At 28.1% G+C, this 13627-nt stretch overlaps 1 protein-coding gene across 1 annotated transcript; it reads right to left on the bottom strand.

Moving 5' to 3' along the window:
* Positions 1 to 8276: 8276 nt before the first annotated feature.
* Positions 8277 to 12561, bottom strand: LOC132934306 (mitochondrial import inner membrane translocase subunit TIM44). The gene is made up of 6 exons (XM_061000596.1): positions 12105 to 12561; positions 11353 to 11525; positions 11161 to 11294; positions 10950 to 11092; positions 10780 to 10886; positions 8277 to 9077 (listed from the first exon to the last, which is right to left on the bottom strand). Exons 1-6 carry the CDS (start codon positions 12147 to 12149, stop codon positions 8450 to 8452), a joined length of 1230 nt encoding a protein of 409 aa, XP_060856579.1. The 5' UTR covers positions 12150 to 12561; the 3' UTR covers positions 8277 to 8449.
* Positions 12562 to 13627: the final 1066 nt, after the last annotated feature.

Below are 13627 nucleotides of genomic sequence, written 5' to 3'. Positions count from 1 at the left end.
CGTTGCGCCAAATAGCAGTTGAGTTGATAACTGGCAGTCTTAAGGTTTTAGAGGTTTTCTAAGGGACATCTAAGGTCTGCAAATGTGAGAAAGGAAATGTTACCTACATTTTAAATTATAACTGCAATTTTTTTTTATTAAATCAAGTAGGTAATTATTTTTATGGTTTGTAAATGAGTCAAATTTTAGGGGGGGGGGGGGGGTGTTGTTGATTGTTTTTCAGCACAACTTTCATTTATGTATGCAGCCAAGTTCTAATAATCGTACCAGTCATAATTTGTTAATTAGCATTTTAAGTTCAAAATTCTGTAACATAAAACTTGAAAAATACGTAATAGGTATACGATATTTCTCATAAGTGGTTCTTACTTCTTACTGGAATTATAAAAAAAAAGTTTAATATTAAACCACATTAATTTTTATTTTTTATGAGCGTTTCAAGTTAAAATATATTGAAAAAATTAACGTAAATTAACGATTTTTTTTTCATTATTATTTTATTGTATTTTAATTAGAAAAAAATATTAATTATAGAAACTAGAAACATTCTACTTTCATTGTCAGTAGCGTTATTTTAATGAAAACTGGGGTTGCTGAAACCCCTTAATTTTTAGTTGATCCACAAATAGTGGATACTAATTCAAAAAAATTGGTCATGTCAATTTCAGCCTATGTTCATACTTTATTGTTATATTCTGCATTATTACTACACAATTAAATTTAAAAAATATTTATTCTATTTTAAGCTAGGTATTTATTTTTTGATTTATTCAGTATAATAACATTTTTGATTATATCTTTTGTAAGTAATTAAGTTGGAAAATTGCAGAATACAAGAACAAGATCTTACTTAAATCGCAGTTTTTATATCAATTTATATACGGGATTAATAAAATTAATACTTTTATATTTACGAAAATAAAATGTTTATCTTTAATAAAATAACATAATATCAGCCTTTATTGAATAAAAAAAAAAGACCTTTTTAAAGTATTAATTACATAATGATATTAATATATAGGTATCTATGCTTAACCACTGGAAAAAGTTGATGCATCTTTGGCGGCTAATACCTATACTGAGGTTGTAATTTTCTTCGCATAGTTTTCATTAGTATGAAAATGGGACATATTTTTAATAAAAACGGGACAATTAAGCGTCCCAAAAGCTGTTGTCAAAACACCGGGCAGACTTTCCCGTATAGAACGGCCAACGGGACGTCTGTCTAACCTATATCAGTTTAAAAATTCGGGAGGTTCGGACAGATATTCTGCTGGAATACGACTGACTCCCCTTGAGGACGAGCGCGGACGACCGTTCGCTGTGGCTACCAAAACTGTCCACGCAGCGGAATGTCATATGCTGTCGCCGTGCTCGTTCCCACGGGTACTTGGATACATATATTTAATACTAATATAGATGGACACATATATACATGGATATATATACAATATAGATATAATAAGAAATGCTTACATTACGATTTACTACTTCTAAATGAATGGGTTTATAACAAGTTATACAGACTCAGACTTCAGAGGCGTGTTTAACGGGGGAAATTGCTTCTCTAGGTGGCAAATTTTTAAAACAGTTTGTAGTCGGTATTCATATAGATTCGTTATAGCAGTTTTTTGATTTTTCTAATAAATTAATCTTTCGATCAACGATTATAAATGTAAAAGTATTTAAGTGTTACCATTGATTATAAGAAATTATTATTATTATTTCAATGGTACCTATACCATATTATAATATTTATATTTCTCATTGTAATATTTGTTGTTGCTATAGAATTAACTAATTGTAATACTGTTAGTGTTGGATTAAACCATGCGAGAAATAAATAACCTACCTATGTGGCTATACGTATCTATGCGAAATATATTTTTAGTTATAATAAAACTTATACCTGTACAGAAATCTAAATAAGTTAGATCTAGTAGAGGTGTGTTCAGGAATTTTGAATGGTAGGAGGTTTAAAAAAAATAGCAAATTACCTGATCTAAAATTGAGAAATAGATACAATAATTATAATTATACTAAGTAAATTGTAAATACATATATATTTGTTAAGTGTCCATGGTGGAGGGGGGGTTGAAGCTCTTCCACCTCTCGGGCACGCCTCTGATATCTACCATCAAAATGGGGTAAAATCTGGAAAATAAAAATTGACACTTCAAACGAATCTATGCCTTGAGCCTTGGCAACCGTCTGTCAAATACGTTGGTTTCACATTAGACAAGAGGCTAACCAACAGTTACTGGTGGCCACATATATCTACAATAAACTTCAACAAGCATACCAGCTCTTCTCGATATTATTTCCAATACTTAATAAAAAAAATCAGCTATACGTTAAAATAAAAATGATTAAAAAATGTTCAATATTAATATACAAGTAACTACTAAGACTACCTACTTATGCTTACGCTTGCCTACACATGAAAAAATTTTAATTTTTGTATACTGACGAAAGCCCCGTGATTCATAGTTCATACGAAACAAAAACCTGTACAAATACTGAAATACCTCCAAATTATAAAAATTCAAGGCATATATATATATTTTTTTTTTTTTTTACAAGAATTACACAATCTATACTAAGCACAATACGTATATTCGAAGAGAGTAAACAAGCAGGATAATACGTTGGTAAAAAGTCACCCATTAGCAACATTTCTGCATATGCCAATATATATCGATTTTTGTTATTATTAGTTATTATTCAAAAGATATTAATCGACGATTATTGATACTTGTAACATTACACTGTTACCTAAATTATCATTTTCTATAGGTACTCAGTGATATTTTCAAAATATTTAGACAATTTATAAAAATATATTTGTATGCATTTGAAATGTTAAAATTTCTTAGTTTTTTTTTTTGTTCAGATAAAAATATTCAGGCTCTGTCAAAAAGCTTAAAAGTTAAATTTAAAATCCCAAGTTGTTCTTTTGAAAATCTAGTCCAAGGTTTCTCATAAATACCTACCGGCTACCTATAGTTCATTCTTAAACCAAAAAAATACAAATGAAACATTTTTTTTTTTAAATTGACATTTAAACTTTAAAGCTTACATTTTGACGAAATTAGATAGGTATTCAAACGAAGAATAACGATTTTAGTTATTTATTATTGTAATTCAAAAATATTTTTCTCTGCTTGAAACTTTTATGTGAATTATTATATTTTATTATTCTTTACACAATTACATTTTTTAAATATTTAGATTAATTGTTTTAAGCTGTTGCTCATTCATATACCATGAAAATAGTTTCTAGTTTTTAGTTTTAGCACTAGAAATATAATACGTAAAAACACCGTTAAGATCCTAAAAAAATATTTATTACTATACAATCAAAACCATAGTAGGTACGTTTTAAAAATGTTAATTAGATTGACAAAATTATTATAACTATGTATTACCATTGATTATAAATACTAACGCCCATATAGGTACCTAGTCCATATGTATAATCAATAATATTACGTATTAACAAATGTACAATGCTGCACTGCTGGCTGCTGCAGTATCAAATATAATATCGCAGTTCACAGGTACCTTAGTGAAAGATTTAAAAGTTATAATTACCAAAAAAAAAATAAGAACGTTGAAAAATGTACACCAAAAGACAAAAATACAATTAACTTAATAACATGCAAAATCAAAACTCAAACTAATCGATTCCGTCATAAATGGCTGCAGATAATTTATCCCATCGATTTCACTAATTTGAAGTTGTAACTTGTAAGTGTAAGAAACTCGAAGTTGAGCTGGGTTCCTATAATATATAGGTATAGGAATTGGTATTGGTTCATATAGTTACTGTTTTTCATATCGAAAAGATTGCCAACTACGATCTAATTAAACCAGGAAAGTATGTAAGGAAAATAAAGACTTAATTTATTTTAATTCTTAATTTCATTATTCGTTTTTAAACTGACTAGGTTGATAACCAACATTTAAAACAAACTGTAATTATATATATCACAGTCTCGTTGGGTATAAAAAAATTCATATTATTGAGAATTTTTTCAAATACAATTAAACAAATTTGGTTCTGATTTGGTTTGGTTCTCAAAAATATTTCGTTAAACGGAAAATGTTGTTAAATGCAAGTTTGTTATATGGACGTTTCACTGTATATATAAAAATATTAGATACCAACTTATATATTTTATACAGCTGTAATTTCAATTCAATTCTAAATAAAACTGATTGATTCTGTCCTTTGTAAATTATATATCGTGGAACATTTATATTTTAAAATTACCCTTTCTAATAATCAGATTATAAGAAATATTTTATAATTTTCAAAACTGAATTTTATTTAACATTTCAAAAATATAAATTTTAGAAGATATTTTTTTATAAATTGTTTTCCTATTATTTATATATTTTAGATTCTGAGCGGATCGATGGATGTATTGATTTAACAATAATAATCATAATTTTATTAAATCATCTAATATTTTTTTTATCTAATAATAATGTAATTAAATACCTATACATTACTATTAAATCATATTATTCACAGTCATTAATGCAATATTATAACATTAAATTGTACCTACCTATTAACTCTTAAATAGTTAAATGCATATTGTAGGTAGGTATATATTTATATAATTTTATCGCGTTGTACAAAAATAACGCGCGATAACGAGACTGCATTGTGAATAATATTCTCTGGACGATGAAATAGTGCGAGTGACTATTAAAATATAAGTTATAACAATAATCACTGTGCTTATATTAGTATTATCGTGGACTTGTGAAAACTTACTTTCCGCCCATCCCGCCAGCTCCTAGACGAAATAGTGATAACCGCAGAGCCGGCGAGGGCAACGTACTGCTCTAGTGCTCTCCGCCGTTATCAGTCATCAGGTTAACGTATGTATATTTCTACACGATTACTGCACGCAAGAGGTACAATATTAATGTATTTATTTATATATTATATATGCAATATACATACTACATACATACACACATATTACACACATGATACATACATACATATTACATACAAATTATGTTACGATGTATTCGATTTCCACACGTGCGTCATTCGTGTGTGAAATGACGGCTTGACCGACGGAATGTGTTGATAAAAATGTTTTACACATTTTTGACGACGACGATGACCCAAGTTCATTATTAAATGTATATGGAAGCCGGAAGGTATTGTTTGTACTACGTAGTGTACTACGTAGTGTTCACGTTTGGAAGTTTTACACACACAACACACGGCCGGACGTCCCTTCACGGTACAAAACCGTTCATCGCTTTGTCTGGTGGTGTTATGCACTTCAACTAGGATTCTCAATTAGCTGGGTAAATCATAGACACAACGGGGAATTTTTTTTTTTTTTTGGGGGGGGGAGGGCTAGAATTCTATCAGCAGTACAGATCCTGATAATTATTATTTTAAATTAAAATATGATTAAAAACTTATGGTGGAGCTATGCCGCCCTCCTAATTGCGCTTATGGTAAGTATTTATTATTGGAAGATTGCAAATATGAAATATTTACGATTTATTGTTGATGAATACATACAAAACATACAAATTCGATTCATGACATAACTACATAAGTACAGGGGCGGATTGGCGAATTTTTTTGGCCTGGGAAATATGGATCAAACCGGCCCTGCACTGCAAATGTGAGCCCCCTCCCCAAGTCATAATTTTACTCAAATTTCAAAATTTGTTTAGTTTCACCCCTAAATTAGTAAAATATATAATAGGTACCTATAATTAAAGCTATAACAGTTTTAGGTTAGTTAGATAAGGTGGTTGTTCAGACTGTCCTAACTTAAACTTGAAGTTTAGTCTTATTACATTTTAGGTTATTTTTATTTAAATTTTTTTTTTGTGTGTCTGTCATCACCTTTTAGGTCAATAAAAATACTTAGATTATCTTCAACAGTATCATTTCTGATAGGAAAGTGAATCTAGATGGTACTTTGGGGTGTCAAGAGTAAAAATTTCCCAGTAGTTTTCAAAAGCGTCGTGAAAAACAAAAGAAAAACGGGAATTTTTAAGCAAAATCTGTTTTTGAGAAAATCAATTTTGGTTTTTGGCGCAAATCTAGAAAAAATGACTGTAGTTACATGACATTTTGACTGAATGTTTATATTAGCATTTTCTATACATCATAACATTTTTCAAATATTTTGACTTATTTTGAGCTGTTTACGGCCACTTTCAGTTTCCATGTTTTTTAGTTTTTTTTTTTTATAATATCAATAAAATTGTATTTATTGGTTAAAAATCTTGAAAATTTAATAGAAGGCTCCTAGTATATTGCTAAAAAATTAAAAATCCATAGTCACAATTTTTTTATAAACATTTAAAGTTCAAATACTGACAAAATAAGTGAAATTGACGAAAATTTGCAAATTATTTTGAGTTAGCAATTCATAAAAAATTTTCTTTTTAAATCTAAAATTTGAAAATGTAAAACAAGACTCCTCATAAGTTTTCATACTTTTATCAAAAAAAATTGTCTACAAGAAAGTATAATTAAAAATTTTACGAGCGTTTGAAATTCATATTTTTACAACATTTGATATTCACTCGATTTCTTGTGATGTAACGATTTTCTCATTTTGTTGTAATTAAAAAACGAATGACTGTAGATGCTAGAAAATTTCACTGAATGTTTTGACACCATACAATTTTGAAAATAATTTGACTCTTTATGCTTAATTTATAAAAATATAATTTTTTTTTGTAACTATAATATAATAATAATAGCAGCCCGGCCGGCCTTTACAAGAACCGGCCCATCGGGAAGATTCCCGATTTTCCGATAGGCCAATCCGCCCCTGCATAAGTACATTATAACGCTCCATAATCTAAATACAACATAATATTATTGCATATACCTATTTTATGAATTTAAGAGGACGTCACACCCGCATGTGCACATGTTGTCTCCGTCTTACAAATGTACAACATAGCAAAAACTGTTTTGCACGGACAACTTTTCTACCAAATTTTCACAACAAGTAAAGAAGAACTTCATCTGTGCAACAGCGTGCTTTTTTAAATAGCACTATCTAATCATTTTTTATAAGCAAATAAAAAAAACAAAAAAACGAAACCTTTAGAAGCAAATTGCTTTTATTGTATTTAATATTTATGTTATCTAAAATATAGGCACGCTGTTGCATAGATAATTTTCTATCCTATATGTTCAGAAACTTTGGAGCCATTACTACAAACATAGAAAGATAAAAGTTGTCTAGTGCAAAACAGTTTTTTGCTATGTTGTAAGACTGAGACAAGTAGACAACACATGCGGGTGTGACGTCCTCTTAATGCATATTACATAAATGCATGCAACTGTTATTTTTTTTTACTTTTTATAATTGCGTAGGAAAACGTGATTGATTTGGCATTTTATCAAATTATACCAAATTGATAATGCATTTGAATATGATATTTTACTGTTTTAGTAGGTATAAACTTTTTTTTCATAATAAACAATATAAATATGATAATCTTTAATATTTTTGAACTTAAATTTATGAAACTTATAAGGAACCTTGCATTAAATTTTCTAGATTTTATACTAAGTGAAGAAGTTTTTATCGAGAATAGTTTAAAATTTTTTTACGAAATTTCGAAAAATTTCTCAAGGCTATAATACTAGCTCAGCCAAAATATTTCGAAAATGTTACTAACAAATATTTACGGAATTTTCAATTTTGATCACTCAAAAGTACCAACTATAGATTCACTTTTCTATCAGCAAAGACGCTGTTCTCGAAAATCGGAGTATTTTTACTACCCTTAATGTTGAAAAAAAAAACCATTGTAAATATGATACATTGTTTCATACCGCTCAGAATCTAAAATATTATGATTAACTGGAGTAAAAAATCACATAAGAATATATAAAAGTTTTATATTATTAGTTGTTACCAATAAAGGTTACCAATAATTATCATATTTTGTTGCTATAAATAAATAAATTATAATGCACCATTAAGTACATATTCCACTGCTCAGACTTCAAAAAAATTTGTTCTAGTTAAATTTAGAAAAAATTACTACATGTTAGTATCAAACTAATAGCTAGTGTATATGAATACTTAATGAATGCATATTACAATACAATTGACTTAAGATTTGTAGACCTTTTACTTGTTGGTCTTCTGATAGAGACAATAAGTAGATACAATTTTCCTGGATTAATTCTATATTAATAGCTGTTGAAAGACAAATTGGAGTAAAGGATTTCTTTCAATTTTAAGTTGAAATAATAAAAACCAACTAGAATTTTACTAAATAAGTAATAACACATTAAGGTATGACCTTAATATAATACAGTTCTTTGTTAACTTTGAACAATAATTGATCAAATATTAAACAGAAATTTACTTAAACAGTAAGAATATTTTGTCACAAATAATCTAAAACTTATAATTACAGTTTACAATAACTGTGCACTGGAATTTGCTGCTATGTCTAATAATTTCCATGCAGCTCTTGGATTTACCTCATTCACATCTCTGCACATTGCCCAAGTATACATCACTCTGATAACAGTATGAGGATCTCCTTCAATGATTAACCCATTCACATCTTTAATATACATGATTTGTTGGGCACTAAATGATATTATTAATACAGGACCATGTTCCATTAATTTTCCAGTAACAACATCCACATTATGTACATCTAGTACTTTACAGTATGTTTGATGACCTTTTTGTCGATGCTCGGTAACAGGATGTGATAGTACTCTATACGGAGCTTCAAAACACCAGTCTTTCAAAATAATTAGATCTTCCCGTGCTATAGCTTCTAGCACATTTGGTATGATATCAGTTTCACACTGACGAATAAAGTTTACTAAACTGAAATCAGGTTCAACACGACACAATTCTGTTACTACATCTGACATTTCAGCATTATGAAATACTGATGATAAAGTGTCAGTTACTGAACGTGTAGCTCGTGCTAAAATATGATCACTGTCATCATAGCGTTCTTTTAGGTCTGATAATTTTTGCATAAACGCATTTTCAGATTTGAATTTTTTCCAACTTTCATAAATCCTAAAACAAAAAAAACATTTCATTAATTATAATATTAAACTTTGAGGCTTAATAAATTTATTCTATATTTTAATTTACTATAGTTTTTATCATAATGCATAGTAACTAAAATATTAAAATATATAACTAACTGTTTGGGTTATTGGTTTTATTCAATAGACTATTATAGAATTAAGACATTTATTTTTAATACATAAATTCAATGAAATTTCCATAGAACAAATATTTTTTAGAACCATATTAATGTATAAGTATTTATTATATTATTCTATTTTGTTTTATTTATTTATTTTTTTTTTATAATTATATTATAATTTATAACACTTATTTATGTAATTCTATTTAACAAATTTCTCATTAATGAGAATAATTATTATTGACCTTGAGACATCATAATATAGTTAATGTATAGCTAAACTGCAGCCCACGAGAGAGTATTACTGTTGCCCGAGGAAAACACGTTCGATTCCGCACATCGCCACGTATTTGACATATACTAAATGGCACAAAGTCGGGGAATGCCTACAGTCTGCATGCGCAAAACTGTAATACCGCAGTATAGTAAGTATATTTAATATTTTCTTACATAAAATAGATAAATATATTTATATACAAATTGACTTTTATGATTTCATAACTAGGTCTATATAGACTTAATCAATTTTCATCAAAAAATAAATAAATACTCATCCAAAAACAATAAGGTATTTGAAAATTTGTTTACACAAAAATCATAACCACTGTAAACAGTGCAAGCAGTTACATAGAGCTTAGCACTTTTAGCCTTTAGGAACCTTGAAGGTGCACTTATATTTAATAGTAAAATATAATTCAAATTTATAACATGTTATGTGTAACTTGCATTATATAATTTTTTTAAGTCAAATGATTATACACCGAACATTTGTACGAAGAAAAATATTATACTGATGAGTTGTAATTTAGATTGGGTATTAATATTAATACAATTTAAATTTAGTGCAGCACCTAAAATATTATTTTTGGTAAAATTATCATTGTAATCCCAAATCAAGATATTAAAATGCAACCGAGGACCGCACAAATATAGATCAATAAGCTGTACGTATGTGGATATTAATAATATTAATAGGTTTAGGTTTAGTATTTTAAGTTAAGATAAGTGGAATAATTTATAGTAACAGTATTTGATGATTAATGTTTGAAAATCAATTATAAATTATACTTTATAGTAAAATAATTGAAATATGAAATACAAGTTTGAATTTTTAGTACTGTTGATTTAAATAGTTTAGTCATTTAAAATGTTGAAAGCAAAATATACACGTTTTGACCAATAAAAAAGTACGTACAAATATTGTTTTATTATTTAAATATCTATAAAATTGCGTACCAATTTAATTTAATTCTGTTGAAATATTAGAGTAACATACTTTTGGTCATAGATACAAGTATACAGTCCAAGTTAATTTGGAGGCCTAAATTCATTAAATCTTGAATACTATCTACGCTTTTGCTTTTCATAGTAATATTGACAGGAAATATAAAATATTATATTCTAAATATTGGTTAAAGTTCCATATTTATATAACCTCACAATTTAGAAATTGCCTAATAACATACAAATTGTAATGATGGGCCGTTCTCAGATATAATATAATATAATTTAATTAATTATAAATCATAACCATCTAATTAAAATACTTAAGTAAAATGTATTTACATTGAATCTTTATGAACAGTAATACCAGTTTCTGTTTCATTAGGAACAACTGCTCCTTGGTGACTCAAGTCTGACCGTTTTCTCAAAGTTGTTGGTGCTTTATAAACCTAAATAAGTGAGAAATCAATATTGTTACACAAATACGAATATTAAAAATAAAAAAAACTTACATGTGAATTTAATGAAGTTGTATCACTTTCTATTTGTGCTGAAATAGCTTCAGCGGTACTCGAAAAAGTCTTGACAGGACCAGACTGGCCAATTTTAGTGCCACTTTCCAGTACTGTTTTGCTTATACTTCCGCTTAATAGTCCTTAATTTACAATAGTTCAAACATTTAAATAAATTTTAATATATTATATCCAAGAAAATTAATTATACCTGCTTTTTTTGCCAAATCAGATTCACTAGCTTGGTTTACTTTTTTCTTCACTGAAGTCATAACAACATTAACAACATTTTTGGCTTGTTGAGTTACTTTGAATGTTTCTGATTCTATTGTGTTTAATTTCTGTCTAAAATGTTTATAAATTAATCACCAAAATATTAATAGAACAGTAACAATAATATTACCTAGCTTTAATTAAGTTATCAGATTCTTCCAATTTCTTTTTTTCAGCACGGAATTGTTCCAAATTTTTTTTCATCTCTTTGCTTTTAGAAATCTCATCCCTTATATTATAGATCAGTTGCATGACAAAATTTGGTTTTTGTGGAGGTGACGTTGAATAATACTTCAAGCAATGCTGTAATACCAATTAAGTTTAATATAATGCAAATATTACAACAAAAAAAAATTAATTAAATTATTGATAAAAACAAAATTAGTTACAATTTGTAACTAATTGTAAAAGGATATTATATTTTACAACTTAAGTAAATGTTTATAAATAATACGAGCTTCTGAAAGAAAATAACATCAAGCCCCTTAAGAATATCATAAACGGAACATCCAAAATATATATTAACAGAAAATATTATAGTATATAATATTGAATAAATTAAATAGGTTCAATACTTAACTTACGATGCTTAACTTAGACCCTGAAGATTTTTTTTAAGACAAAATGCCGATTTATAGCCCATGAGTTTAACTTAAGTTTAAATCAATACCTACAATTTGTATAATAAACTACCATATCAATATCATGTTAATACTTATATATATGAAAATTAATTGTGTTTAGTTATAATATTAAGAAACACAAATAATAAAATATAAAAATTTTCACAGAAAACCATATTTACATTAACTTATTTTCCGATATTCATAAAACATTTTTTTTATTTTGTTACCCAACTCATCATAAACATAATATACTTACTGTATTTCTATAGACATATTGATACTGCCGCCAAACAGAATACATGGTTGGTGTTTTTGGTATTTGTAATTATTAATATAAACTTTTAAAAGTCACACATTTGGGTAAAAAAAAAAATGTTTTATTATTTACGAAACATGGATCGCCGGACCGGATGGACGACGGTGAAGTAAATCGGAGCGAGGTGATAATGAAATAAAAATGATAAGGAACATTAAAACATGATTTCCACTTTCCAGACGATTACGAATGGGGCGCGACACAACACTGTCTGTGGAAGGTATCGCGTATACGTGAAAACGTCGATTACGTCGTCCGTGGAAAGGGTGTAAAATTAATTTCAACTTAATCGATATCACGAATTTCGGTTTTTTTATGAGAAAAAAATGTTACACACAAAATTGAAACACACGAAAATCGAAAAATCGTGTAAACGAGATCAAAAGTAAGTTACAACTCTTTAACCCAACGTCCAACTGTTCGAACGGCCAAACGTCCGCTACAGCGAGCAGCAGCAGGACTTATCATTCCAAGGTATGATAATATTATTAATCCCACGGTCTTACCACTGGGCGGCCAGATTCAGAGTAATCAGACGGTACCACGTTCGCCCGATCGTCGGCTAAATGAACAGTTTGTTCCATGACTTTGGACGTTGAATACGAAAGAAGTTTTATAAAAATGTATAAGTTTATAACTAGTTTATGATATACACCACCCGACACCCATACTCAACAGTCATTAATTTTTGGATTCTGAGCGACTAAGCGGATGAATTTTTTTTTAATTAGGTACTATTTTTTACGTATCTGTGTACACGATAAGTAGTCAAAATAATGATTTAATTTTCATGGAATTGAAAATTCCCAGTCAAAAGCGTCTTGAAAAACTAACAAAAAATTAAGAAAAAACGGTAATTTTTGCGACGAAATGGATTTTGGTTATGGTTGTAACCATTAAAAATTTCACTAAATGTTTATATTAACTATTTATATGCACCATAAAATGTTCGAAATATTGCGACTTTTTTTCAGCTATTTATATAGCCATAAGAAAATTTTGAGTTTTATTATAGTTCTTTTTTAATTATTGCCTACAAAATATTTTATGCTCATTCAAAAAACTTGTAAATGTAGTACAACGTTCTTCATAAGTTGTATTTGTTGTTAGTGAAAACTAAAACTGAAGTTAAACGTAAATTCATAATAATTTTTTATAAATGCCACTAATGCCAGAAGTTAAAATGTTGACAAAATTCATTAAAATCACGAAAATTTACAAATTATTTCGAATTGGAAATTCATAAAAATGTTTCTATTTTTATCTAAGTTTTCAAAATGTAATACAAGATTCCCCTTAAGTTTCCCTACGTAAACCTACATAACAAAAAAAGGTGGGTAAGTGGATGTCGCGCTGCTGTACAGTAGGTTACAAGTGGGTCACTGTAATGGGTGGTGTTAAATTTGAATTCAATGATATAATATCATTGTATTAGAAAAACGATTCTAAGCGAAAACGGTCAG

The sequence above is a fragment of the Metopolophium dirhodum genome, chromosome 1 (assembly GCF_019925205.1).
Source record: "Metopolophium dirhodum isolate CAU chromosome 1, ASM1992520v1, whole genome shotgun sequence".
In the NCBI taxonomy this organism is placed as follows: Eukaryota; Metazoa; Arthropoda; class Insecta; order Hemiptera; family Aphididae; genus Metopolophium; species Metopolophium dirhodum.
Note: the sequence above shows the minus strand (reverse complement) of the source record. Positions and strands in the feature narration are given on the sequence as shown.

What these genes read in the sequence shown, in the direction of transcription:
- LOC132934306 (XM_061000596.1), bottom strand. Translation starts at nt 12,149, where the DNA reads ATGTATTCTGTTTGGCGGCAGTATCAATATGTCTATAGAAATACA. An exon ending in TGATTTGGCAAAAAAAGCAG is followed by an intron (nt 11,093 to 11,160) that starts GTATAATTAATT and finishes TTGTAAATTAAG; the next exon opens with GACTATTAAGCGGAAGTATA. An exon ending in CAACTTCATTAAATTCACAT is followed by an intron (nt 10,887 to 10,949) that starts GTAAGTTTTTTT and finishes TCACTTATTTAG; the next exon opens with GTTTATAAAGCACCAACAAC.